The sequence below is a fragment of the Suricata suricatta genome, chromosome 13, assembly GCF_006229205.1.
Source record: "Suricata suricatta isolate VVHF042 chromosome 13, meerkat_22Aug2017_6uvM2_HiC, whole genome shotgun sequence".
Lineage (NCBI taxonomy): Eukaryota > Metazoa > Chordata > Mammalia > Carnivora > Herpestidae > Suricata > Suricata suricatta.
In genome coordinates, this window is record NC_043712.1 from 66148926 (window position 1) to 66176884 (window position 27959).

The 27959-nt window shown below is 42.9% G+C and overlaps 1 protein-coding gene across 6 annotated transcripts in view; it reads right to left on the reverse strand.

The window, feature by feature from the left end:
- NTRK2 (neurotrophic receptor tyrosine kinase 2) overlaps positions 1 to 27959 on the reverse strand; it is a 337321-nt gene that overhangs the window by 148638 nt on the left and 160724 nt on the right. For 4 of the 6 annotated variants that reach the window (XM_029919706.1, XM_029919707.1, XM_029919710.1 and 1 more), the window contains one exon: positions 4531 to 4578. The exons of the other annotated variants lie outside the window; for them this stretch is intronic. In XM_029919706.1, the coding sequence (XP_029775566.1) occupies positions 4531 to 4578 (48 nt within the window). The remainder of the gene's footprint in view (positions 1 to 4530; positions 4579 to 27959) is intronic. 6 annotated transcript variants of the gene reach the window in all.

Consider the following 27959-nt stretch of genomic DNA (forward strand, 5'->3'; position numbering starts at 1 on the left):
CTAAATTTACATTGGATGGTCCTCTCACTACGTTTCTCTTTCTGCACACCTTGTTAGCAGTACAAAATACTTTCCTGACAATAATGGATCAATCCCACGGCAAAGTTGCCCACTTTGCCTTAGCCCTAATATCATTTGGAGGTTACTCTATGGATGTCTTTATACTAAAGCCATAACCATAACATATTTCACACAAGACTTAAACTTTTTGGTCCCAAGTCTAAGAATGTATGTGCCCATAAATACAGTCTACTGTGTCTTGTCTAGACAATTTATCTATTGACCAATAAACCCATACTGACTGCAAACAAAACTAGATGCACAGAGTTAAAGGTCTATATGAAAGCTTCAAGACAATTAAGTGCTTGCTGGTTCACGAGACACATTCCATACATGAGAGGTTGACACCCACTCCCAGACATACATTACACATGTTTCTGCAGGTTACTGCATGGATGGAGGGTCCCACGGAAGCGGACCACTGGCTGCAGCCACTGGCATAAGCCAAGAAAAATACAAGAAGGAATGGTAAAGAGGAGAGAAGAAAGGCAGAATTGAGTATCAGTCAAGCAACTGCGTACCAGGGGAAGAAAAGCCTGAATTGCTACTTGCTGAGCGAGCACAGGACTGTGCCGTCATCCAGCCACCCAGGATGCGTGTCTCCACACCTCCACCCTTCTCTGTCTTTTCCCTCTCAGTTAATTAACTATTTCAGTGAGAAGCATGGCAATTCTGAAGACAAAAGTAACTGCGTCATACATTTTCAAATCCCTGATGAAAGATAATGGTAATCCATCCCCCCCCCATCTCCAAGATTCATTTCCCCCTTCAGAAGGGGATTAACACAGTTTGTAGTAATAACAATTGGACATTCCCCAGCTAGCTGAATCTTAAACAAACTATGCAGGAGGCAGCCAACTGCTATTATAGGTAATTTTTTAAAGCAGCCTCTCAAGGGGATGTGCATTTAAGTTGCCTTTAATGATACACTCTGGCTTAATTCTGCAAACAAGTCCTCACACAGCCAATTTACAATCCGCAGAATACGCAGAGCAAAAGCAAGCTCACTGGCTGTGTTCATCTTGGGCCTCACTCACCGGCATTAGTAAAGGGTGGAAACTCTGCCAAGAATAGCTATAAAGACAAGTTCTTTCCAATATCCTTAACCATCCCTGTTTTATGATTTGCTTCCTGACAGGCCTAGATCACCCGGAGCTTAAACCCAGAGATGGAAAAATAGAAAAATGTTTTGCTAAGGGTTTCTGTAACTTGCCAGTAAAACCTTCCCACTGCTGGCCCCCTTGCTGTGTCCCTGGTGCAGGAACCCAAAGCACGCTACTGCCTGAGTTCCCTAAGCGGGGTGCAGTCAAGGTCGTACATTTCTCCACGTTTACCCCCAGAAACGCAGAAGCAGGCATGTTCAGACATTCCACATGTTGTCAGAAGGCCAGCGATATTTGCTTCTGGAGCCCCTGCAACGATTAAAACACACTGATGCCAGCTGCTTTCTTCTGTGACTCTCCCCTGGGCCAGGTCAGGCTATCGACATTCCTGTAGCATCCAATCATCATGGAGGAAGCTGATAGCTGGAAGACACGGCTGAGACTCCTCCAGGAATTTGGGCTCCAGATCATATGCCACGGACACAGTGCACCCCGGACTTCAAGAAGTACAGCAAGATACTCACTCTTTGCTTTCCTTCCTCCAGCAAAGGACACTCTTTCCTTCCCTTGGTTTCTCTGAGTAGAACCCCCAGCTCTACTGATGTAGCAGAGCCCCAGGGAATGGGCTCTCTGTTTCGCGGGGGGAATGTTAAGCATGAAAGTGGTATAAAGCATCAGACGTAATGTTTCAAAAGCCTTTTCACTTTGCCAGAAGGTCACTGTTGACAAATCTGAGCAACACATAAACCTCAACAATTTGTCAAGGGGACTATTAATTCAAGTGCTGTTTTCTTCATCATTGAAGTTCTAAACCCTGCAAGATTGATATGGCTGGCAAGGTTGCAGGGATCCAGCCCATTTTTTTATGAACATTTTGATCTAATGGAGCACAGCAAAGTTGGGAAGGGGGAAAAGCTCTCAGCAGGGACAATGAATGTCTACATAATTTGACAGCAGGCTGTCTGCGCCTATCACGGGATGTGTCATTGTGTGTCTGTGCACGAGCTTGAGGAGACACCACAAAAAGACAGACAGAAGAAGAGTCGGGGCACATCACAGCGTGTTATAAGAAATTCATATGAGGGTTTGAAAAAAAGGCTTATAATATTAATAAAATTTTCCAACTGCTGGGTATGTGTAACCTGCTAGGGTGTGGCAGGGTGGGCATAGTTCTAATTACTGAGCTGAGAAATGTGGGCTATGCCTGGAAACAATTTTTTAGCCCATTTTTATTTTACTATGTCTCAGATACAAAGAAAGATTTTTCTTTCAACAGAGCTGCTTGCTAAAATATACTGCATGTCTGACTCACAGACGTTTCCAAGCCTTAGACCTGTTTTTCTGTGATAAGAATTGCTGAAGGTCATCTGGGGAAGGAGTTTCCTTCTCTCAAGACCAATCATGTCTTTGAGGCGAGAGGAGAGACCATTGTTCTTGAGCAGCTGTGTGAACCATGTGTTTCACTGTCTGTGCTCTGATGCTTCCACACTGGGGCCTCACTGACCCTGATGGAATGGTCCCTCCCAGGGATAGCTAGGTCCTAAAGATGGTAAAGAACTTGCCTGAGAGCATGTCTTTCATATATAATCCAACCAATCCATAGCCTGCACCACCTCCAGGCCACTATCCACCTGTTTTGTCTGTCACCCACGAGCCAGGCACCAGCCAAGTGGGGACAGCCCATCTGCCCCAGATTCTGCTGCGATTACTCAAACCAGCCGACCCTAAACCTGCTTATCCTGCCTCACCAGTTCCTTCCCATGGTAACCGCCATAAAGGCTCTTGCCCCCATGTTCTCCCCTCTGACCGACCCCACTGCTCCCCTTGGGGTTCCCCCACCGTGGTGGGGCTGCCCTCTCCTCTCAGGAATGGTGAGTCACAGACTATCTTTTCAATGGCTGTCCTTCTCTGGCCTGTTGGCCTCACCAGACCCGAGTAATAATAAAACCTACATTTTAAAGCTGCAGTATCTCTGATGGACTGTGGCTCAAAGAACAATTCTGAAGGAAAATTCTCTCTGCTGTGGCCTAAAAGGCTGAAGCCCTGTTTTTGAAGTTTGCTAAGAACAGGCACCTCTCAGCAGGGCAAACTGGCCTGGAAAATGCTTACATGGTTACTGTGATCCTCTGTTTAGTGGCGAGAAGGCCCCCATCTCACAGCGCTGCGGTACAAAGCTTTATCACCTTCTGCCTCCCCCCTTCCAACACATATACAGAACACAAGGCCTTCACAAAGGGCATCCTTAAGGTTACCCAGTAAAGCAGTCTCTGGTATCCTGGCAAAGTGACTCATTAGCCATTTTGAGATTAGCTGAATCTTAAAAGTGCCCCTTGGGGAGTCACCAACAAATCCTGAGATGGCTGAGTTCAATGTTCCAATTTTGCCACAACTCTATCTTAGCACTGCTAGTTAAGAGCTTTGACCTTGGAATTCATGAGGCTGCCCAAAAGGGTCAGGGTTACTAATATGAGGCTCAGAACGGGAAAGGAAACAAAGTTCCTTGCATGCAAGGGATGAACACATATGGGGCAGACGACTCAGGACTGGGATGCCCATGACACTGGTACATTTCCCCTAATTTGCTGTTTTACCTATAGCCAGCCTTGCTACCAAAATATATACTAATGCACACATGCCCAAGGTGGCCAGATCTTGGAAACATGCATGCAAGATGTAAGACAGTCTTTCTTTTTGTGCTTCCTAATGAATTCCTATTCAGAGTCCCTGTACCCATAGAAAGTACCGAACAAACCAGAGGTCCTGGGAGATCACACCTGATTTCAATCCCAGTGATGAGATATATTATGTGCACTCATTTGGTAAGCTACAAACTCTGCTTTTCAATTGTTAGCACGCAGTCTGAATGCAAGGAAAAGAATGCAATCAAGTACAAATCAAAGCGTCCAGACATTAGAGTCTTGTTTTGAAAGAGAAATGGTCATAAATGAACAGCTGATTTACCAATTCAGAAATGTACTACATCTTGGCCAACAGAGGAAGTTAAGATCCCAGCTTGTCCAGACTTGACATTTAGCCAACTTTGCTGTACATGGAGTGTTGGCGCTGTTCAATTTCTTTCCTGAACCTTCTGAAAAGCCCAGCAACTACCTAGACCTGGTATAACAGTTGGCACTCTTCCTGGGATAAAAACAAGTTGACTGCAAAAATATAGGACCATTTGCTGACCTAAGTGAGTGAAAGTCATGCCTTTTCTGGAAAAATTCTAAGCCTCTGTCTTCAGCAAATCAGAAATAAGAACACTGAAAATTAATCAAGGGGCCGACAGGCAGGAAGAAGGACCAAGCAGTTTCATCTGAATCAAGAAACATAAACTCGTTACTTATCCAAAGAAGGAGTAACTACTTACCAACACCTTGTCTTGATTTTACTTTCCCAAATCCAAACCATGAGAAATCTGAAAACCACAACAAAACATAAAATAAACTTCGAAAGAGAAGCGTAAACCAGGGGGTATTCAGCACTGTCCATAGTGAAATAACAGGCTTCCTCAAAAAGCTCCTGTGAAGACCACAGCTTCCTGTCAAACACCTGGAAACTCATGCTTGAATTTTGGTGTAAAGATTTATTTCTCATCCTGAGAACATGGGCATTTGAACCAGATAAGAGACAGGAGCCTGTCTTCAAGAAAAAATGGCCCAAATCCAGAGTTAATGGCTCTGAGGAGTTTTCTTGATTTCTCACTTTCTTTTTCCTAAGTATCGAATCATCTAACTAAGCTCTAGGGATGAAAATACACTACAAGTTTGACAAATGCACCATGGTTCTCAACCGCAGCAATGTGGGAAAATAACAAGACAAAACAGATCTTTTGTGGAGCTGAAGCAGGCAGTAACAAAAGGAACACGTAGTCCCGTGGGAGAACTGATACTTGAACGGGAGAGGGATTCAAGAAGAAAATAAGGGGGGGGGGGGAATCTTAATGCTACACGGATTCTACCACTGACTCGCTGTGTGACAGTGGGGAGTTCACAGCAGCTCTGTCCCTCTCATCACACAAATCTCCACGAAGCGTGTGTCAGTAAGGATCTGACAAATGTTTGGAGGTCCTCCAGGGAATAAAGCCACAGTGAAATGCCTATTTGTTTCCTGGGCCTGCCTGTTCCCTTCTGTGTAATTTCCACTGGGTTCAAAGTGAACTCTGCATAGCGAGGGAATCCCTGGATAAGAGGCGGATAAAGGGTGTGGAGCCCAAATAAGTAACTGTGTTTCTCAGATCTCTAGGTCTACAGTGGTTTTTGTAGGCAGTGAAGATGTAAAGCTGTGTAGAAAAGTCAATTTAAGTGAAACAATGTATATGAAAACTCTTTGCCCAATCAAAAATGCCTTACAAAACTGTCAAAACGATTACTCTTTTTTCTAGTTAACCTTCCTCCCCTGGTAGCCTACAGCGTGGGCTCCCCAACCTCTAAGGCCATTTTTACTTCTGATTGATATTCCTCTGACTGCTTCTTCCAGGTTTTAGAAGACAGGATGAAGGTCTGGCCTGTATCCAACGCCAAATAAAGATCTCTTTGCACAGAAGACAGTGAACCTCATTCACTGGGTCCTCGGTCTAGCGAGGCAGCGCTGTGCCTATGGCTTTCTTAGTTACCATGAATGCCTTTGAAAAAAAGTTTTTTGCCCACTGGTCAGTTTCTGTTTTTCTCTATTTGTTGGATTTACATAGTTTTAATCAAACAGTATTAAAAAATCAAATTTTTTAAGACTGCCTCTTTCACTTGAGCATTGGTTTTTGAAATCATCTCTATCTTACAGAGAACTTACTGAAGGACAATGCCATAGCAGCCCCTCGCTGATTGCATATTTCAGATTCTTGTCAACTGTAATCATAAACACAACTGCAAGGAACACCTGTCCACATCTTAGGTGCATCCATCTCCATTTTCAAAAATCATTCCTTCCAGATAAATCCTAGAAATGGAATTAGTGAGTCCAAAGAGATGAGTAATGTGAAGGAACTCAACACATGGAATTCAACTGCTTTTCCACCATATCTAGTCTACTTTTACTAATAGCGTGTGAGATGGTAGGAGTGTATTTTCACAGTTCACCAAATGGGAAATTGACTGGTGAGCCATCTTCTACCTCCATCCTGCCATTGGCATGTCTCCACCTAACGAACAGAGATGGTGTGTCTCTACCTCTCACCTTTGTCACACGAAATACTTCACACCCCACGTCTCCAAGGCTGGGGTTGGGCATGTAGGAGAACACAGATAAGAAGAGGATCAGAGCCCCTCTGACTTATCCAGACATTGTGATTCACCTGGTGTGTCTTCCACGCAAGACACTTCTCTCTTACTCCTCCACCAGACCCTACAACATATGATCCTCTGTTCATTGACAAGGAATTAAGACTCAGAGGCTGATGAACTTAGCAAAGGCCACAGCAAGTAGTAACTGAGATGACACAGCCTTCCAATGCCAAGTCTGGTTTTCTTTTCATTCTTTCATAGTTGCCTTTCCAATCTTCTAAACTGCCTTAGCCATAATTAGCCAAAGTGGCCAACATTACAATGGGGATTCAATTTTATATATAGCAATTCTATATATATAGCAATTTTATGTATGTAGTCATTCATTTTTTTTCATTTGTTCAACAAAAGTGATCCTGGGTGAGACCTCTGAACCAAATGAGAGACTCCATTTAGAGACTAAAACTTCATCTTGTTGTTTGTTTCTTTGATTTTTAAATAGGAACTACCTTGAACTGTTGAACCAAGCAAAGGCATATGATTGAACCCAGGGCTGCTGGATCCACATTCCAGATAAAACTTGGACACCCTGCAAAAGATATTTCCTAGCCATTAACACAGTGTGTTCAAAAAACCAATGATGCAAAATGTAATTACATTTTCCAACCATGATTTTTGGAAAACCAGCTTGCATGTGTTTCCTAGTACTTCTGCAATCTTCTAATAAAGACCCCTGGCTTCCATGCCTCAATAGGACAGAGCTGGGGCTGCTACCTGAATCAGTGCTCCCCAAATGGCAATTCTAAGACACCCCCCCCCCACTAAATGCTTTTGTTTTATTTTAGATCTTCCTTTTTATTTTCTTGATCAACACAGGAAGAGCAGAGGATTCAAAGATAAATGAGCATCCCTCTTTGGGCCTGCCCAGTGACTATTGAGGGTTATCTACGGAGGATTGGCTATTGGAGAAGTGTATCCAGGGTACATGGAGATGCACAGGAAGAGTGTGTATCCCAATCGAGGGGACATGGTCAAGAGAGAATTCTCTGGCTTCTGGGTAATAGATTAGAATTAGACAAGAATGGGGGGCACCTGGGTGGTTCAGTTGGTTGAACATCTGACTCTTGATTTTGGCTCAGGGATGATCTGGTTCAAGAGATCAAGCCCTACATAGAGGTTCTCTCTCTTTCTCTTTCTCTCTATTCCCCTCCCCTGCTCTGTGTGCTCTCACTCGCTCTCTTTGTCTCTCAAAATAAATAAATAAACATGTTTTTAAAAATAAGAATTAGTCAAGGTGCGTGGGTGGCTCAGTTGGTTAAGCATCCAACTTCAACTCAAGTCATGATCTCCCAGTTCCTGGGTTCAAGCCCATGTCAGGTTCTGTGCTGACTGCTCAGAGCCTGGAGCCTATTTCAGATTCTGTGTCTTCCTCTCTCTCTCTCTCTGTTCCTCCCCCCTCTCTCAAAAATAAACATAAAATAAAATTAAAATAAAATTCAAATAAAATATATTAAAATACAAAAATAAACATGAAATAAAATTAAAATAAAATAAAGTAAAATACAAAAAGAATTAGCCAAGAATGGGGAAAAAGCAGAGAGGCACTGTTACTGTCCTCTTACAGCTAGAATGGGGAGCTTTGTATATATCAAGGACATGATGCAAGGGAAAGAGTAGGAAACTGAGAAACAGAAGCAAGGGCCAGGCCAAGAGTTTGGGTTTTATAATGAAAATGGCCAGTAGGCTCTAAACAAAACAAAATAAAACAAAATGCCCCTGGGCCAAGCAGTAATGTGATCAAGCTGAATTTTTGAAAAATCACTTTAACTATAAGATGGAAACAGGATTGTGAGAGGGAGAGCTGAGGGCAGAAGACCCATTCAGGAGGCTTCTAGAGGCCATGGGAGAGCTGTGGCCTGAATCAGGCACAGGGGAGGGGCATGGTGACAGGAGATGGCTGTCAGACCCATTTAGGAGAGTGAGCAGGACTTGCCACACTGGGGGTGGGAGTATGAGGAGTGAAGACAGAAGGGTTTGGTTTGGGACAATAGACCATCCAGCGCTGCTGCCCGGAGCATCTACAAGGACCTTAGAACTCAGCTGAGTGGCTCGCTACCCTTAGATCATGGGTGTGGGGCACAAATCCCAGGTCAGGTGTCTCTGTGCAGAAGATAAAGGGGAAGTATCCAGGGTCCGGACCACAGAGCTGGAGCTCAGCACCTAGGTCCAAGGCCCCAGTTCCAGAGCCCATGGTCTGACCAGAGAACATAAGCTGGATCATGTACTTAGACACATTTCTCGTTTGGCCAAACAAGACACCCTCTTCTACAGGCATCAACAGCTAACTTTTGACAACTTAATCCTAAACTGCTAAAGTAGGTCTAAGTTCTCTTTAACATAATGACACAGTTATTTCATAAGAGAGAACAATCTTCTTGGACATTCCCCAGATTTCTTGGAAAATAGAAGAGACCTGAGTGAGCAAGGTCCCACTGGTGCTCCCTTCCTCCTCCAGCTCTCCCTTGTTTGATGGGTCTTTCTTGATGGATTTAAGCAGTAGTCTTAAGACCTTAATACAAAATCTCACCAGTAAGATTCTCCCACAAGGCCAAAAAGAAACAATTTCTCAATTTCCTGTGATGTTTCACCCATTGGGAGCAGACTCCTGCCAGACATTCTTTTATTTTCTGTTTAATAAGGACACTTTATTTGCTGCAAAAATAAAGGGCTCCTTCAAAAGCAAATGTAGTTGCAGTGAGTTCAAAGAAACTTGTCTTTCTGCAATCTACACCAACAAAGACTCTACATTATGAAATTAATCAATTAAATCCTTCTCATATTGAAGAAAGTTCAAGCTTCCCTGACCAGAGGAGAATGTAGGAAAAAGAAGGCATTAACACATTACTAACTCTAAGAGGAGATCCAAAATAAATGGTAATAAAGATTGCTTTTCAAGTGTCTCTCACAGGAAAACAGCTACAATTTAGGGGTCTGAAAAGGAGTATTTATGATGCGGGCAAGAGAATATGGGGAAGAAATGAGAACCTGGCAAGGTGGAAGAAACCTCATCTTTCCCGTGGGTGCTGAATCACACAAACTCTAAATGTGATTGTAAGAAGCGTTCTGATCTCCAGGGAACACAGTTTTTGATTTTTTTTTCTCTTTCTAAGCTGCAGAAACATTGTTTCAGTCTGTTAGGAGAAAAATAAGCTCTCCTCCTTTTTAATTCAGGGGAAATTAAAATTTGCTGTGTTCTCGAAGGTAATTTCTTTTTATTGTAAAGCAAGACTCACCACCCTCCACCCCCAAGGAAAGCATCTCTAACACTGTAAAGGGAGCAAATGGGAAAATATGATTCACTTACAGACTGTACTTTACCTCCAGCTTCCTATGGCCACACCCACTCCCTAAAGGATACTAGGAGGAACCTCCAGGCTACCTTTTTCTTAAAAGAAAGTGTGGACCAGACAGTGTTGAGTTCGGAGTAGACACTCAGTAAGTGGTTGACTGAATAGCCTATTGCCTATTACCTCAAAAAACCAGGAAGACTGGTCATTGGAGCGGAGGAGAAAGGAACACAAAGAATCACTTTGTTGACAATACAGTCATCTTCCTTTCCAATTGATACATAATCAGAGTGAGTAAAAGTTTATTTCAGATGAATTCCAGCTTTTCAGGGCACAGAACAGTTGTAGTGTGAGGCCAAGTTTCTACTTTGATTTAACTGTAATCTTTCACTTAAGGACACAACCTTTATGTAAGTGCCATCTGCATAGGCAAGGAAGAGGGTTTGCTTTTAGTTAACTGATTCTGGAAAACATGTAAAGGGTCCTCTGACCAACCCTCATTGGCTTCATCCCTTCCCCTCCCTCAAATCTCTGAAGTGACTCATTATACAGTTCTTTAGGAAAAGGAACATTAAACACTTCCAGGGTGATAAACACACACACACACACACACACACACACACACACACACACAACACATATATGTGTATTATGGCTGGAAGTGCCAGGACCCTCTGAAAACAATATCTCCCTCTTTTCCTGGGCCCACAAATCGACTCCACTTTCCAGACCTCCTTGAGGTTGATTGTGGTCATACCATTAAATTGCAGCCAATAGATGGTGAGCACAGTGATGGTACCATTTCCAGAAAAGCCTGTCAAGACCCCTCCTACATATCACTCCATGCTCTTTCCCCTTCTACGTGGTCAGAACGGAAACAATCTCCACAGCAAACTTGGAAGTTATGACATGAAGATAGCAGGGAAATTCTCTGCTGACTCTCCCAGTATTATTTTGCAAGTATAAACAGTATAGAAACCAAACCCTTCACCCTGAGAGCCAATAAAGCCATTTATCCTCTGACTGTCATCCATATGCAAAAAATAAACTCTTGTGTTTGAACAATTACCCACTTTGGGACTTATTTACTATGGTAGGGAGCCTTTGCTAACTAATACATATAGACAAAGAAAATATATAACCCACAGATTTTGCTAGATTTTCAAACGGCTCTTCACCACAAAATGCTGAGAAACACTGAAATCTATTTTGATAGTTTTAGAGGTATGAATACATAGTACTCTGCATTTAAGTTCTATTTAATTATGCTCCCTGCCAACAGCTGAAGCTGGGTGCTGAGAACCATCCACCATCTCTCAGCTGGACCTCCAACTGGTATCCCGCTCCACCCTTGCCTCCCTCAATCTCTTCTCCATGGAGCTGCCAGAATAATCATTTTAATTTTTATTCCTATTTATTATTTTTTGAGAGAGAGAGAGAGCATGGAAAGGGCAGAGAGGGGCACCTGGGAGGCTCAGTCAGTTAAGCGTCTGGCTTTGGCTCAGGTCATGATCTCGAAGTTCATGAATTCGAGCCCCACATCAAGCTCTGTGCTGGCAGCTCAGAGCCTGGAGCCTGCTTCAGATTCTGTGTCTCCCTCTCTCTCTTTTCCTCCCCTGTTCGTGCTCTGTCTCTCCCTCTCTCTCTCAAAAATAAATAAAGATTTTAAAAATTTAAAAAAGAAAGAAAGAAGGGGCAGAGAAAGAGGAAGAGGGAGAGAATCTCAAACAGGGTCCAGCCCATCAGCACAGGGTCCAATGTTAGTCTCGAACTCACCAACTGTGAGATCATGACCTGAGCTGAAGTTAGATGATTAATTAACTGAACCACCAGGTGCCCCCCAAGTAATCATTTTCAATCAGACAACTGCACCCTCCCTCCCCTGCTTCATGAGCTTTAGTGGCTTCTTGTTGCATTTAGTATAAACTTCTGATCCTCACTGTGGAGTCCCCTGTGACGTAGCCTCAGCCATCTCCTGCAAAGCCTCCACCCTGGTCCCTTTCCTGTCCCTGCTTACTTTGCACATCTTCTTGCCTCCTCTCAGAATCCTCTTCTGGGCTGTCTTCCTGCCTAACCCCTGCTCAGCTTCCAGGTTTCCAATCAGCCATCACATCCTTGGCGGGGTCCCAACCTCACCGCTTCAGCCAATGTCTCTCCACTATCATCTCACCCGTCTCAGCACATACAATAAATGGCCCTTCTTATTTGATTTATTGTTTATTGTCTGTATCCTTTCCTAGAACTTGAGCTCTCGAAGTCAGAGACTGTCTTAGACAAGGCTTCCCCCAAAGCAGACTCTGACCCAAGGACTCAAGTGCAGGTGGGGAAAGAAGCTGGCAATGGATGTCATATCCAATAGGGCACACTGTACAACTTTTTTAAAAAAGCACAGTAAGTTCAGCAAGTGTAATGAAAATGTCAATATGCAAATTATACACTCAACATAAAAACCACTATGTTTTTGCAGATATGCTTGCTACCCTTCTGATTCATTTGTGGTGCTTTAAAAAAATTTTTTTTAATGATTTTATTTATTTTTGAGAGAGAGAGACAATGTGAGCAAGGGAGGGTCAGAGAGAGAGGGAGATACAGAATCTGAAGACAGGCTCCAGGCTCTGAGCTAGTTGCCAGCACAGAGCCCAACCCAGGACTCGAACCCAGGAACCATGGGATCATGACCTGAGCTGAAGTCGGACGCTTAACCGACTGAGCCACCCAGGCACCCCTCATTCGTGGTGTTTTAATGAAACCTCACTGAGGACAAAATTTAAAGGTAAGCAATACTCAGAACCCAGCACTCCAGGCAAAAATGTGGAATAAAGATGCTGGACTAGATGTCAGAGGGGTTGTCCCTTAACAAGGTAAGAAACAAACCACATGACCTTGAGTGAGTCACTTCCCCTTTATAGGCTCTGCTTCCTACTCCATGAGGACAGGGGTTGAGAAAAGGCATTGAACGCCCATTCAAAATCCAGTAATTGATAGTACTAATCATTAGGCATATAGGACTGAGAACAGATTGCCACATGGCCTTATATAGTTTCCCTGTGCATGGGTATTTTGGGAAGGTGAGATCATGTGCAATTTAAAGAAAAGCTCTCAGTCAACTGGCCTAGATTTTCTCCTGCTAAATAATGCTCAGATGCTTTTGGGTCACTATATTCTCATCTTGAGAGAAGGGCCTGGCTGTGCAAATGCAATTTTAGAAAATAGAACTTACTGAATATTTGCTATATGCCAGCACACTTATGGGGGATTAGATATTACTTTAATTAGGGAAAATTGGTCAGCTTCTATTGCCGCATTAAAAAATAAAAGCAGACTAAAGCTTTAAATCCTACAGACTTAAAGTTCAGAGGTCTCAAGTGGCAGTTGATGAAACCAGACTTGCCTGGAATGTGGCAAAATGTCCTGATTCCATATTTCAAACATTTAACTTTGAGGAGCGGAAATGTTGACTACTTCCCGCTTTTATTTTGAACATGTGGAATATTTCCAAGGAAATGTGGTTGATCCACATCTTAGCCATTCACAATTAAACTATACAAAGTGCTGTTTTTATTTTAATCTATTGAAAATGCTAAAGTGTTTCTCCTTAACAATGGCTGTCATAGTCTTCCCTAGGGGGGTAAAAAAATGGAACTTGAAACTCCTAATAATTCGTTTCCAAGCTGGGAACTTTGAGCAAGGCAGAGGCAACTGTCTACCAACTCGAGTTGATAGACACAAGAAAGTCCTATCGAAGTTGGCCTTTCTTATCACCGTAGTGAGACCAAAAAATGCCCTAAAACATTTTTTTCAATGTTCACAAGCTCCCTGCAGGAAGGCAGGTGATGTCCAGTTACATACACCCAAAACTTCTCTGTTAACACTGTCTAAACGTTCGGTGAGTGACTGCCTGAAACTCCCCCCAAACTTCTTCCCTCTCTCTGCAAAGCAGTGTTGGTAAGCACTCCGAGCAAGTGTTTGGAAAGGAAATTGGCTGAATCTCAGGGAGTCATTTTAGAAGTGATATTAGTGGCCCTCAAAGAGAATGACAAACCCAGAGAGTCTGGCAAACACTTTATGTCAATTCCCATGAGCTTTTGTCTCCATGGAAAACCCAAACAATGACTCAGACCTCGGCTGACTTGCTCTGACCTGTCAATTCTGTCCAGTTGCCAAGTGAGGCCAAAGTGTAGGCAGGCTTCGCTCCCCACCCCTCCATCCTCAAGGTCTGCTGCCACAGTCAATGCATTTGGAAATACCTTTGCAATATCTATGTGTTTATAGCTCCATTTAGATTTACTTTACATTATACACACACACACACACACACACACACACACACACACACACACACACATATATATATATATATCCTGCAATTCTTTTTTAGTTTCCCTAAGCCAACACTTGCTAGGGCTAATGCAAAGCACCATGCAGGAATTTTTGTACATGTGGCTGTTTTGTGGGATTTTGGAGGGAGAGAGATGGTAGCTTTTCTAACCATGATTCTTCCAAAGGATAGTCTCCATTTTTAACTATACTCAAATACTTCCCTTTGATCCAGGAACATGATGACTTGCTTCATGTCATCGTTTAGCACCTTTGTCTTGCTTTTCAGTGACCCACTGTCTCTCTTCCCATCCTATCACCTACCTCCACACTCTTGAACCCCGCCAAGGTCAGGAAATGTGTGAGGCTGATACAAGAGCCAGGATGTGTATTTAATTTCATTACTGTGGGCTCTTCTATGAGGAACCTTCCATAATGGAGTAGAACATAATGGGATTATATACACTTATGAAGCTGGGTGCTGAATAAAAAATAATTGAATAAGATGGCCATAAATAGAATGAAATGAAACCCCGTTATTCAGAATGGAATGCCGGTCACAAGAATTAGCTATCGGCCCCGTGCTTGGTGTCACTGGAAGTGGGAACACACTGTCAGTGGAAGAAACCCAAACCCATCAGATGAAATTGTATTTACTCCTTTAGTGTTTCCCCCACCGAATGCCCAATCACTCCTTCAGATCCACTGCTTTTCTGAAAATGAATCAAAATTGACTGGCTAGGTCAGCGCTTCTCATATGGGGACAATTTTGCCTCCTAGGGGAAGGTCAGCGACATCTAGAGACATGTGAGGTTGTCACAATGGGAGGAGTAGGTGGAGGGTATGTTCTACTGGCATGCCATGGGCAGTCGCTGGGGATTTTGGTAAATAGCCAACAATGCACAGGATAGTAGCCCACGATAACAGGTTTAAGGCTTAAAATATCAGTGGTGCTTGGGATTGAGAAACACCAGCCTAGGTCATGGGCCCACAGAGGTGAAATTTATCCCTAAACCTTTTAACTCTGTTAAAATGAAATCTTAGCCTGTCTGCACTCACTGTCACTAAGGGAGTTCAATCTTTTCTATGTTATTCCAATATTCTTGTCACCAAGGTCTTTGATGCCAGCCCCCTTCTTTCTTTATCTGATACGTTGCGAGAAACAGCTCTGCTATTATCATTCCTGCTGCCCCCAAACATCAAAGAATGGTTTTCTGGCCCCACAACAGAGGAAGAATACAGTATGGACAGAACTGGATTTGGACTCCAAGTCTTGGTTTTGTGACTTGGACCCACCATTTCCTGACAGACACCCCTAGGGGATGGGTCTTTCTAAGAGTCTCTCAGAACAAAAATCACTTCCCTGCTCTCCTCACAACCTACTCTAGGACCAAGTGAGCCAACATGCCTGGGAGACCTCCATGAACACTTTGGCATTATATTACAGAGAAGTAAGGAAATAATAAAGTCCCAAATCTTCAGTGGCATTCAAAACCTTGTCCTGGCCCCATGACCTGGTCTAAGTTTTATTACTCATGACACCCCTTAAAATCTCCCCAGATTCTAGTTAAACTGTTAGTTTACATTCCTTAAATGAATATGCCTCATATTTTCCTATTTAGCCATTAATTCATTTGAAAACTATTCTTTGACCACCTGATAGATGCAAGGCAGTGTGATAAATGCTGGGTTTGTAATGCAGAATGGAATTCTGCTTCCCAGTGTTTTGCCAGCCGTTTCTTTCTACCTGAAATATAACATTCAAGCTCCATTTTTGATCATCAGACTCCATTCATCCAACAAAACCCACCTTAAAAGTCACTCCATTGGGAACCATTTCTTCATTCCTCAAATCAAAAATATCCCCCATTGACATTTAGGTTGTTTGTCTCCTGATAAATACCACATTCTCCAGTGTATTAATTATTTATGTAATCTTACTTCTCCTATTACCTTGTGAGCACTCTAAGTTGAAAATAAGAAATTTGGTTCTTCACCTTCTTCCATTAGAGCTTTCTAACAGTTACAACAGTGTCAACCAGGACACTTGGTAGATGTCAAGTTGCATACATGGTAGGTGCAACAACAAATAGCTCCATTGCTGATTGGATCAAACCAGAAGGATTTAAAACTAGGGCATGAGATGTCCCCCAAGTATAGTAGAGACTGTTGTACAGCAAGGGCTAGACAACAGTAGGGACATTCATGACTGTTGACTACTATCCTCTGTATTTCCAAAACACACTGTTCTTGCTCTGTCATAGCTCATCCCACTGTGAATTTAAATAATCCATTTACTTGGTCCTATCAATACAAATAAAGGATTTTATTTTATTGAAGGGATTGAATTTTATTGAAAATAAAATTTATTTATTTATTTTTTTATTGAAATTTATTTATATACTGTACATGTAAGAGCGTGCCTGCCCAAAATAAACACTCCCTAAAGCATATACAGGTGTGTACATAAGTACATAATGCATAAATGTTAATGATGAAGTAATGCAAGACAATTTTTAATTGCATTGTAACTCATATTGCAAAATGAGTTGTGACCTTGTAAACAATCCCCTTAGAAGGCCATGTCTTTGAGGCAAAGGCATTGCCTGTTTGTCACATTTTCAGAGCTTGTCTTGGGGAATTACATTTAACTAATAGAGTTGAATCTGCCAAATCTGGAAATCTTCATTATTTGAAGGGAAATTTTTAGTTTTTTAAGAGTCAAAGATCATTTGGAACCAGGTCTGATGGAATATGTGAGTAAGCTAGGCCACTACTATTATTAAAAATATCAAGGAGTCTGATTCTATGGGCTTAGGTTTCTCTCTCTTTTTTTTTCAGAATTCATCATTTTTCACTAAAGGCCTTTCTAAAAGATGAGTTCTAAAAAGGCACAAGGTCCGTTGACTGGTGATTCTCAATTTTTTTTCATAGTTCTAGAATCATAACTGAATATTAATCTCCATAATCTTCCTGATCCTTACATTCTCGATCATTAAATAGATGCAACATGATTGGATACATGGTTGGGTCTTCTTCACTGTATGCATTAGAAGCTAACTAACAGCACATTTACTCTCTGACTATAAAGCCGTAGAAACAATTGACTCGGTTGGATTAGAACCCTCCCAAAAAGGATTGATTGGAGATGGACAGTTGAGGATTATTGTTTTCATTTGTATTTGGGGCTGAATTGTGTAACCCCTAAATTCATGCGTTGAAGCCCTAATCCCCAGTGTAACCATATTTGGGCCTTTAAGGAGGTAACTAAGGTTAAATGGAGTCCTAAAAGTGGGGTGCTAATCTTACAGGGCTCGTGTCCTTATGAAAAAAGGCACCAGAGCTTGCTTTCTCTGCAAACCACAGAGGAAAGGCCATGTGAGGACACAGTGAGCAGGTGGCCGTCTGCAAGCCAGAAAGAGGGCCTCACCAGGAACTCTATTGGCTGCACCTTGATCTTGGACTTCTAGGCTCCAAAACTGTGAGAAAATAAATGCCTGTTGTTTAAGCCAACAAATCTGTGATATTTTGTTATGGTGATCTGAGCAGAGTATTCTAGTTTGTCTGTTTGTTGTTTTGTTGGTTTGTCCCTGTTACTATTTGGATTGTGACCCTGTATGCAAGTCCTCTTCCTTAACCAGTAATGATTTTCATTTGGTTGTCCACCACCCCCAGACAGCCAATGTGATTCAAGAAGGAACCAGGGGCTCAGGCATAAAATATCAGCAACTCCACTCCCTGCCCACAGTGGTTGGCTAAAGAATTGGCTTGTAGTCTGATCAAACCCAAACTTTGGATGTATGCACAAAGGATGACGTAAACAATGTTCTCTTTCCTGCAGGATCGGCATCTGGAAGGATCTAGCAACAGGAGTGGATTGAAGTCATCTTTGCTACAACCATGAGAGAAAGTGTTGTTTCCAAGTCGAACCAATCCAAGGGAAGAGAGCCAAAAGACGGATCCGAATCACAGAGTTTGGGTTTTGGATCACGCCATATCCAGGATTTGAAATATTTATTGTTCAAGACTTTTGCAACCATAACACACCAAATTAACACAGTAATGGATTTTCTGCAGCCCGTCAGTACGTCGGCCCTGCACCCCCAGAGGCCGGAGTGAATGGATGCCCTATTCCAGAGTTCTCTCATGCACCCAAGTTTTACTACCCTAAGCAACAGTAGGACAGGACCCGTTATGGAGATGTAAATGTCCTGCTCTTCAATGGCGTGTTTGACAGGATGAAAGGCTTTGAGATTTCAATGACTTTGACTCCACTGGAGATGGGGGGACAGCCTATTTTAGCAATTTGCATGGGCATTAATAGACATATACTTTAGCTATTCAAATATTTAACTAGCTCTTTTGTTGGTGTTTTGAATCCCAAAAGGCTGCAGCTGCCTGTTTGTGTCTGTTGTGCCTTTAAGGGGCTTGCTGATTCAGTAGGATCCCTTGAATACATTAATTAGCCTTCCCTCATTTTCCCAGCCCAAGCCTATGAAGAAATGAGCATTTGCAGCTCCAATTGCTGAACGATGTTGAGTCTTGAGGGTACCAGATAAATGGAGGCTTAGAATTGCCTGCCTTGTGATGGGCAGTTTTATGCTTCCAGCAGCCTGCACAGTAAGGCTTGCATGGCTGCATGATTAATCTATTGGCTATCACTATTGGCAGGCGAGTGAAACACAGGCCCCAGATTAAAGCGTCACAGGGGAGATGGGGCATTAATCAGCCCAGGTACGTGAGTCAGAAAGACATAAGGATCCAGAGAAAATAAAATGTTATGGAAGGCTGGAAAATGATTTATCATTTTTAATATATATCATCCAAACCCACTCTTTATAACTGCTCGTAGGCCTCCATGTTATAAAGACTTGGACAGGAAAACACTCCTTCCTTAAAACGCCTGAAAGATGCTGGTGGGACAAATAAAGAAACATGAAGAATGAACTGACTGTAAAAGAAAAAAAACTGTTTGGCTTAAAATTAAATTTCCACTCATTTCTTTTTATACGACTTAGAAATTCAGCTTTGGCTCAGAGAAACCGTGTTCTATCAGTCAGGTGGGAGAGAAGATGAAAGTCCTGTCTGAGAGGGCCAGGGTCTCAGGCTGTTTTTGAAATTCTATGAGAAGATGTGCTTTCAGAGCGTGAGCTGTGCAGGCCAACTTGTTAAGCCAACTGACTAAATCGCTCTTCACTGAGAAGCTGGGAGTTGGAAGGGTGTTGTGTACAATCGAGCACTCTATATTCTTGGACGTTAGCAAAAATAGAGTCTAAGGCGCCTGCGTGGCCAGTCGTCTGGGTGTCCGACTTTGGCTCAGGCCATGATCTCGTGGTTCATGAATTCAAGCCCCAAGTCAGGCTCTGTGCTGACATTTCACAGCCTGGAGCCTGCTTCAGATTCTGTCTTCCTCTCTCTCTCTGCCCCTCCCCTGCTCATGCTGTGTCGTCTCTCTCTCTCTGTCTCTCTAAACTGAATACACGTTAGAAAAATTTTTTAAGAAAGAAGAATAAAGTCTAGATGGAGTTGAAAATTGAGTCGAGAGAGACATCCCTTCCTCCATTTGCAGCCTATTCCTCCTTGGGTTTTTTCAGTCCTAGAAATTAGAAAAGCCGTCTTCCAGAAGGCGCCCTTTCTGTAATGGGCAGAAACAAACAGCAAATGTCCCTTTGCATCTGCAACACTTTACAGCCTCTAAGAGCAACTGTTTTTCTCAGTTCCCCTTTGGAAATGTCAGGTGTTTCTAGCAAACAAGCAGAGAAAGACAGAGGACTTACATGAGTTACCCAGAAACATCAGGAATTTAGGGGGTCTATTGTCTACTCCTTTATTTTACCCCCTTTACAAAAATTCTCCGACTTGGTCGGAACACAGCAGGACTCTGTGCTGTGTCTGTAACCATAAATCCCATTGCTCTTTTCACAAACAGTGAACCATCTGTGGCTGGACTAATGCTAGCTAGAAAGAGCCAGCCCCCACTCCCTTGTCCGGGCCCCTCCACCTCTTAGGACCACTGCTACCTTGGCTTACTGGAGCCTCCAATTCTTCTTGCCTCCTCCAGTCCACTCCCCATGCTGCAGCTGCAGAGCACTTTCCAAATTGCCACCCGTCTTCTTCCCCCATCACTACTTAAAACCAACCGGGGGCTCCACCCCCTTACAGCCCACACTTCTAATCTAGGTGTTGGCCTCAACTTACTTTCTGATTTTTCTCTTCTCATCTCTTTCTCTCGTCTTTTGACCTAACAATGGAGACAGGAATGGGGAGCCCCATGCTCACCCTGGGCTGTCTTGCCTCTGCGTCTTGACTCTGTATCTCTGCCAATGTCAATCTTTCCCTCAGTTTTTCCTATCCTTTGTTACTCAAGAGTCACCTCCTCCAAGATGCCACACAAAGCACTTCTGATTGGACTACGCATTTCTCCTGTCTGCTCACATAAAACTCTTTGCAGGTCTTGATTATAGCCATGTATTATAACAATCTTTTCATTGATCTTTGTCCTCAACTAGATTATAAACTCTTTGAGCACAACCTTCTTGTCTTTCACATGTTTATTCCCACCCAGAGCCTGGCACAAAGGCTCCATCCTCTGCAACAGGCCCAGGAAGGACTAAGGGATTGCACTGCACCCTGACTGGTGCCTCCTGGAATTGCACAGCTCAGAGCAGGGCCAGGCTACATATGGCCCACAGTAGAGATCCACACCTTTGAGTCTAGCTCTGTCTTCAAAAATCAATCAGTCAGTCCATAGGGCTGTAGGCAATGAGGGACAATGGATAGACACCTCTATCCAGCGGGTTCATGGGATCCTGCACTGGAAGGGGAGGCTATGAGAATAAGGCATCATACAAGGGTCATGACTTATCTACTTCCCAAGCCTTCCTGATCACCTTCAGGTATCGTCACTCCTTGACTATTGTAGATCCAGAGATTCAATCCACCCACTAAAAATGTTTAGATTGAAAACTTACTGTGTGCAATATATGGGAAGGGATAGCATTTATGGAGTTCATCCTATGTATCAGGCATCTTATTAGATCCTCACCGTTACACCAGCAAGTAAGTATTATAATCCCCATTCCTAAGGTGCAGAGGAATTCAGTGATGATCAGATCATACAGAGAGGAAATGGAGCAACATCAACATGTAGTCAAAAATTAGTCAGAAAGGCCAGACCACAGGGATAATCAGAAAGTTGTCAAAGTACATACCCTCTCCCACACATCCAGACACTCATGATCTTTCATACACTTCTGGGGAAACTGGGTGTTGGTGGTCTAAGGTCTCATAAGATCTTTGTATTGGCCTTTGAAGTGGGTCTAGAACTCAGTTATCCAACTGTCCTCCCAGATGTTCAACAAAGTCTAGCCCTCCCACCCCCCAATTTAGCCTGAAGGAACTAAAGGTTCTAATCAGTGCTGCCAGATGGTGATGCCAGACCATGGACAAAGTGCAATTCCAATTCTCACATGACAGAAAACCCAATCTTCACTGGAATTGGGGCCCCAGGGAGAGAGAAGGCTCTCATGGGCATGTAGGTCACCTCCTGATAATCCCCTGTATGGCCAACAAAGCAGCACTATGGGTGGATGACATGGAGAGGAAGAGCCAGAGCCAGAACCCCAATCCCAAACACTTAGTCAGACTCTAGTGGTTCTGAATTGGAGGTGAAGTCTCGAGGGAGATCAACAACTCAGGCCAAGCATCTCCCTTTGTGCTCAGAGCTGATTTTATTGGGTCATCCAGAATACAGAGGCCATTCACACACAGCACTTTAAAGACAGAGCCTACCATCTGATCATGTAAACATATGTTTTAAGAAGATGACCCTGGAAGTCATGGAGAGAATGATTTGCAGAAGGGCAAGACTTGAATCAGGAAGGCGATGGGCTCGGAGGCCACCACCATTGATGGAGAAGGTCAAGGGTCTCTTCACATGGAACATGTTGCATCCCCAAGTATGCTCAACACCCAGACTGAGGTTGTTCAGTCCTTTCCTGTGTGTAAGAGCTGTCGTGGAATGCAAGAGTGACTGGAAATGAAAGCAGGGTTTTAAAGGGATGCCAGATTCCATTGTGTCATCAAATTTATGGGGAAAAGGACAAATAGTTCTGCCTGTTGCTTCATTGTTTTATCTCTAGGATGCACATGTAGAAATATCTGGGCCACTAAGATTTTCACTTTCAGTGCAATGATTCCCATAACTTAGCCCTGGACCTTGTTGTCCCCCAGATTCAACCTGGGATAGTCATTTGTTCACTCATTTATTCACCAAACATTTATTATGATGAATTATCTTAAGACACGTGAACAAGGGGTGCATAGGTGGCTCAGTCGGTTAAGTGTCTGGCTTTAGCTCAAGTCATGATCTCACAATTCATGGGTTCGAGCCCATGTCAGGCTCTGTGCTGACAGTTAGCTCAGAGCCTGGAAGCTATCTTCAGATTCTGTGTCTCCCTCTCTCTTTGACCCTCCCTGCTCATGCTGTCTCTCTCTCAAAAATAAATAAAACATTTAAAAAATTTTAAGACAAGTGAACAAAATGGACAATTCCTGCCATTGATACAGCTTACAGTTTGTGGAGGAGACAGGTGAGCAACAGCAACGACAAAGAAGTATGGAGCACGTCTGCTAGTGATTAGGGCTTTGAAAATAAGAAAGTCAGCAAAGAAGACAGGAAGGATCAAGTGGGAGTAAGGACTACAAGTTGATAAGTGGTCAGGGAAAGCCTCCCAGAGGTGATGCTTGAGCAAGGACCTGAAGGAGATGAGAAGAACATTCTAGAAGAAGAACCACATGTACAAAGGCTGGCGGCAGAGTGTGCACCTGAGGGAGTAATCTAGGAGAGAGATCCGGTGGCTGGGACCAGGGGAGCAGCAGTGAAGGGGAACAAAGCTGTAGGATTCTAGATATATTTTGAAATTAGAGTTGGCAAGGAGTTAGAAAAGGGATGTGAGTGAAGAGAGAAGTCATAAGGACCCACAGGTTTATTGAGATGGGTTTAGCCCTGTAAGGATCTAATAACAGTTCAGGGCTCTGTCTGGACTTCTGGATGTGCTAAGTGTACGATGTCAAACAGACATCCAAGTGGAGCTCCTGAGAAGGTGGCAGGCCATAGAATTCTAGAGTTCAGAAAAGACATCCCCACCAGAAATCAGATTTAGGCAAAGCTACCATTTAGATGGATTCAAAGTCTTAAGACTGGATAAATCCCCCAAAGAGGGGATGCCACCAGAGAGGGGAAAGGCTCAGATACCAAGCTCTGGGGCTCAGCGGTGTGGAGAAGGAAAAATCTACCTCTGGGGTGGAAGAAAAAGAAGAGAATGGGGCATCCTGGAAGTCAAGTGCACAAAGGGTCTGAAGAAGAAAGGAGAGGCTTGCCAGGTGCTGCTAATGGCCAAGCAGGTAAGAACTGAGACTGAGCAGGGCACTCACAGTGGTGATAGTGAAGGAGATTCAAGAGAAATGGGGACAGGGGGATTGGAGAAAGGGAGGGCAGCTCTTTCCAAGAGATCTCTGTGGAAAGATCATGCAAAGCCATGGCAAGGCACACAGACAGGGGTAGGGGCTCCTCGAGGGCTCTCTTCTGCCACGTGGCTTTGATTTTCTCAGGGCAACAAGAAGCAAGGCAGTGAGCTAAGAGTGAGTTAAGGGGAGGAGGAGGTGGAGGGATGTGGAGAAAGGAACGGAGGGAGAGGGGAGAGTGAGGGCTTGGGTGCAGCACCAAAGAGGGGGTGCTCTGAGGTGCCTGGGCTGCAGAGTACAGGAGTGAGTCCAGGTGGTTGTTTTGCCAAGAAAAGAACAAAGACACTCTGAGTACGTACAAGGGAGTGATGACGGCCGGTGACCATGGAATCAAAATTACACAAGTGAGGAGGAAAAGGTAAAGAAGAAAAGAGTTGATGTTTATGGTTCAGGAAGGTCAAAGGACTGTTGGCTGACACCAGGGTAGCAGGAGGAGCAGAAAGTGAGCTGCACACAAGATCCGAGAGGGAGACTATTGAGACTCTTGAGGGAAAGGTTGGTCATGACAAGGCCCAGGAGATGTCCATGAGAGCAGGACTGCAGCAGGTCAGAGGGTGTGCTTCTCACAAAGGATCAAGCGTAGGAAGGACGGGCTGAGTATATTTCCTAATCGGTGAGCATAGTCCATAAAGAGATCTTATTTTTATTTCCAAGGTCTTTAAGGAGGAAAAGAGGGAAGGAGCCAGGAAGGAGGTTGGGAGAGAAAGAGAGAGACATTGGCAGCAAACCACACCACTTAATCACATCATATTTCTGAAAGTAGAGCTTGGGAAAAAGTAACCAAGAAACCCGGCGCCCCATAGTTTCAGAGCTACCCAAAGTCCTTCATCCATACCTCTAATAAAGAACAGCAATTTGTCTGCATTTCGCAGACACACTCAATGTGCTGGCAGCCTCCCGCACCAGCCTGTGTGCAGGGATTAGGAGGAAGGCGGCATGACTCCTGCACAGCTAAGTGGAGAAAACCCGCAGGCTTGCTCGGTGTCTGCCGGAGGCTCTGGAATCAGCTCCACATCGTAAAAGCTAAGCCTTGGCCAAATGAGGCACAGACCTGGGCGTGGAGCAAGCACTCCATAAATACTTGGTGTTGGCCGAATGAAGGGAGCCACCACTGCTCTGGATCTGAGTGGAGACCAGGGAGCCCCAGGGTGTGCCTGCCTTCAGCTCAAGGTCAGACTGCGCCAGACCCCACCGGGTAAGGGAGGTCACAGGGCCAGGAGTCTGAGGCCCCAGGGCTTTGTTCTCATTTCCATCAGTCCACAAAGTTACCAACAACTATAAGGAGCTTTGCTTTGTGCCAAGAACTGGGGGGTCGCATGGAAATCAGCAGGTGGTACATGATTATCACAATGAGCAAGATACAACTGAATCCAGTGAAAAGTTAGGATTACAATTTGTGCTCACCTGTGGTCTATATTATTTTAAGTTTTTAGAAAGTATGTTTGGACTCTTCTGGTGAGAATTCATTAGGAGAGCAGATGAGCACTATCTCAATGTCTCCCCCACCAAAATCGTCTGACAAAACACCCATTAGGTTGCCCACCAAACCACAAATGGAGGTAATAAATAATATATAGCATTGGTCAGGATCAGTATGAATGTGGGTTAATTACTACAGCGATAAAGGAAGTGAGGTAATTTATTTTTCGGAGAGTTAATGAAATGGATGTTTCACCTTCCAGTGCTTTCTTGTGCATCTTGGCATTTCTTTTGTTCCAGAAACTGAATCCAAGTCTTATAGCAAAACATTATGAAAAAAACTATAAAGAGTTCTGTACAAAATGTCAATTATTTTTAATCAATGAAGCAAAAGGTAAATAGTGCTTTTTTATATTTTAAAGACTAGGGCTGTCTATTTTGAGTAAATAAGCCTTGGTTTATTTCCCTTGGTATATCCTCAATAAACGTTCACAAAATAGCATATATTGTGGGAAGAAAAGTAATTCTAGTAGGTAAACTCATTCCTCTGATATTATGTATTTTTTTCCTCAAACGCTTTTGCAGAACTTTTTGGATGATGAAATATGTGCTTGGTTTTCTTTAGAACATTTGAAAAGTGCAGATAGTATAAAAAAGAAAATAAAATTATCTATAATCCCACATCCCATAATGATTAACATTTTGGTGCTTTTTTAATTAAAAATTTTTAATGTTTATTTATTTTTGAGAGAGAGAGACACAGAGTGTGAGTGGGGGAGGGTCAGGGAGAGAGGGAGACACAGAATCGGAAGCAGGCTCCAGGCTTTGAGCTGTCAGCACAGAGCCTGACGGGGGCTCGAACCCAGGAACTGTGAGATCACAGACCTGAGCCTGAGACCTGAGCCGAAGTTGGATGCTCAACCAACTGAGCTACCCAGGTGACTCAACATTCTGATGCTTTTATCTTATTTTTCTATGTAAAAAATTAGAGTTGGGATCATAATACCTATAGAATACTTAATATTCTAAATTTTTTCATTGACATTGCATTGTGAGCACATATTTTATTTGATTCCTCTTTGAAAATGTTCTATCTTTGATTTAATCATTTTAATATCATTGAGCATTTGGGTGTTTCTTTATTTTACTGTTTCAAATTCTATAGACGGTACCAACTTTGTATGCATAGCTTTCTCCCCCTCTAAGTAGCCATGCTGGAGTTGCTGCTGCTGCTTTCTTTTCTGAATGACTTTTTCCACTGTTATATTATCTGACATGATTGCTAGCATATGGGCAAGCTACCAAATAATCTGTTTGGTATCCAGCCAGAGTTAAGAAATTCCAGATTCATTCACAGGTTTGCAAACTGGTTCTCCACCATTTTCTAGGCATTCACAATACCTATAAATATTAATATCTTTCACTTTTAAAGATAAACCTCTTATATCCGTTTCATGTCTTATTCCATTAGCTAGAACTTCCAGAACATGATCAAATCATAGTGACAATGTAGGCATTCTTATGTTGCTTCAGAGATTAACGGGAAAACTTCTGAAATTTCACCATTAAGTCTGATGGTGAGAACCAGTGTAAGATGTGGCATCTTCTATCCGCATACCCATGTTCTCCTAGCTGCACTGTTCACAATCATCAAGACATGGAAATGTCTGAGTGTCCATCGATGGATGAATAAATGAAGAAGCTGTGACATATTTATCTATACATCCACACATCCACACACAGAGTGGAATGTTATTCATTCATTAAAAAAGAGGAAATCATACCATGTGCAACAGCATGGATGGACCTTGAAAGCATTATGCAAAGTGAAATAAGTCAGAAAGAGAAATTCAAATACTGTGTGATCTCACTTATATGTGTAATCTTAAAACAAAGCAAAACACCAAACTCCTAGAAAAAGATCAGATTAACAGTTACCAGTGGTGGGGGGAGGGGTGATTGGAGGAAGATGGGCACAAGGTACAAATTTCCAGTTGTAAGACCATTAAGTACCAGGGACATAATGTGCAGTGTGATGACTACATCAGATCCTAACAGTTGTCATCACAAGAAGAAATCGTTTTGCTTTTCTTTGGATTGTATCTATATGAGAAGATGGATGTTAGCTGAACCTCACGTGGTAATCATTTCACCTTGTACGTAAACCAAACCATCCTGTGTATGCCTTAAATTTATACAGGGACATATGCCAATTATTTCTCAATAAAACTGGGGGAACATAAGCATAAATATATAGTATCTTTATCAACAAAGGAGGTATCCTTTTCTTCTTTGTCTACCAATTTTTAGCAGATAATGTACCTAATTTTGTCAACCCTTAGGCCAAATGGAGATAACCAAACAGATTTTATTTTGTGACTTAGACCTAGCCCCGCATTCTGAGCTTATCACAGCAGCATGGGGTTATGCTTTTATAAGCAGGTTATCTGAAGTTTTACCTTTCTGTCTAAAAGCCCACTGGACAAAATTCCTTGTTGCGAGGTTTCCCTCCGACACCTCGGGTTTTGCTGACATTACTCAAGTCCTATAAGGTTCCAGGCACAGTTTCTTTTTTTTTTTTTTCTCTTTTTTAAAAAAGTGTTTATTTATTTTGAGAGAGAGAGAGCATGGGGAAGGGGCAGAGAGAGAGAATCCCTCGTAAGCTCCACATCCGTGGAGCCTGCAGCGCCGTCAGTCTCACGCCATGAAATCACAACCTGAGCCAATATCAAGAGTTGTCGTTCAAGCAGCTGAGCTACCCAGGCGTCCCCATATACACTCCTAATCACAAACACATATCCGCATGAGTACATGTAGCTTTACTTACATGTATTAAGGCTCTTGAAAGTATGCATACTCTTTAACTTCAAAGCTTCTGGGAATTTATCAGGAATGATTCATGAATAATAGTTTTTACCAGATTATTTATTTATTATTGAGGAAAAACTGGGAATAACCTACATGTTTAAAAT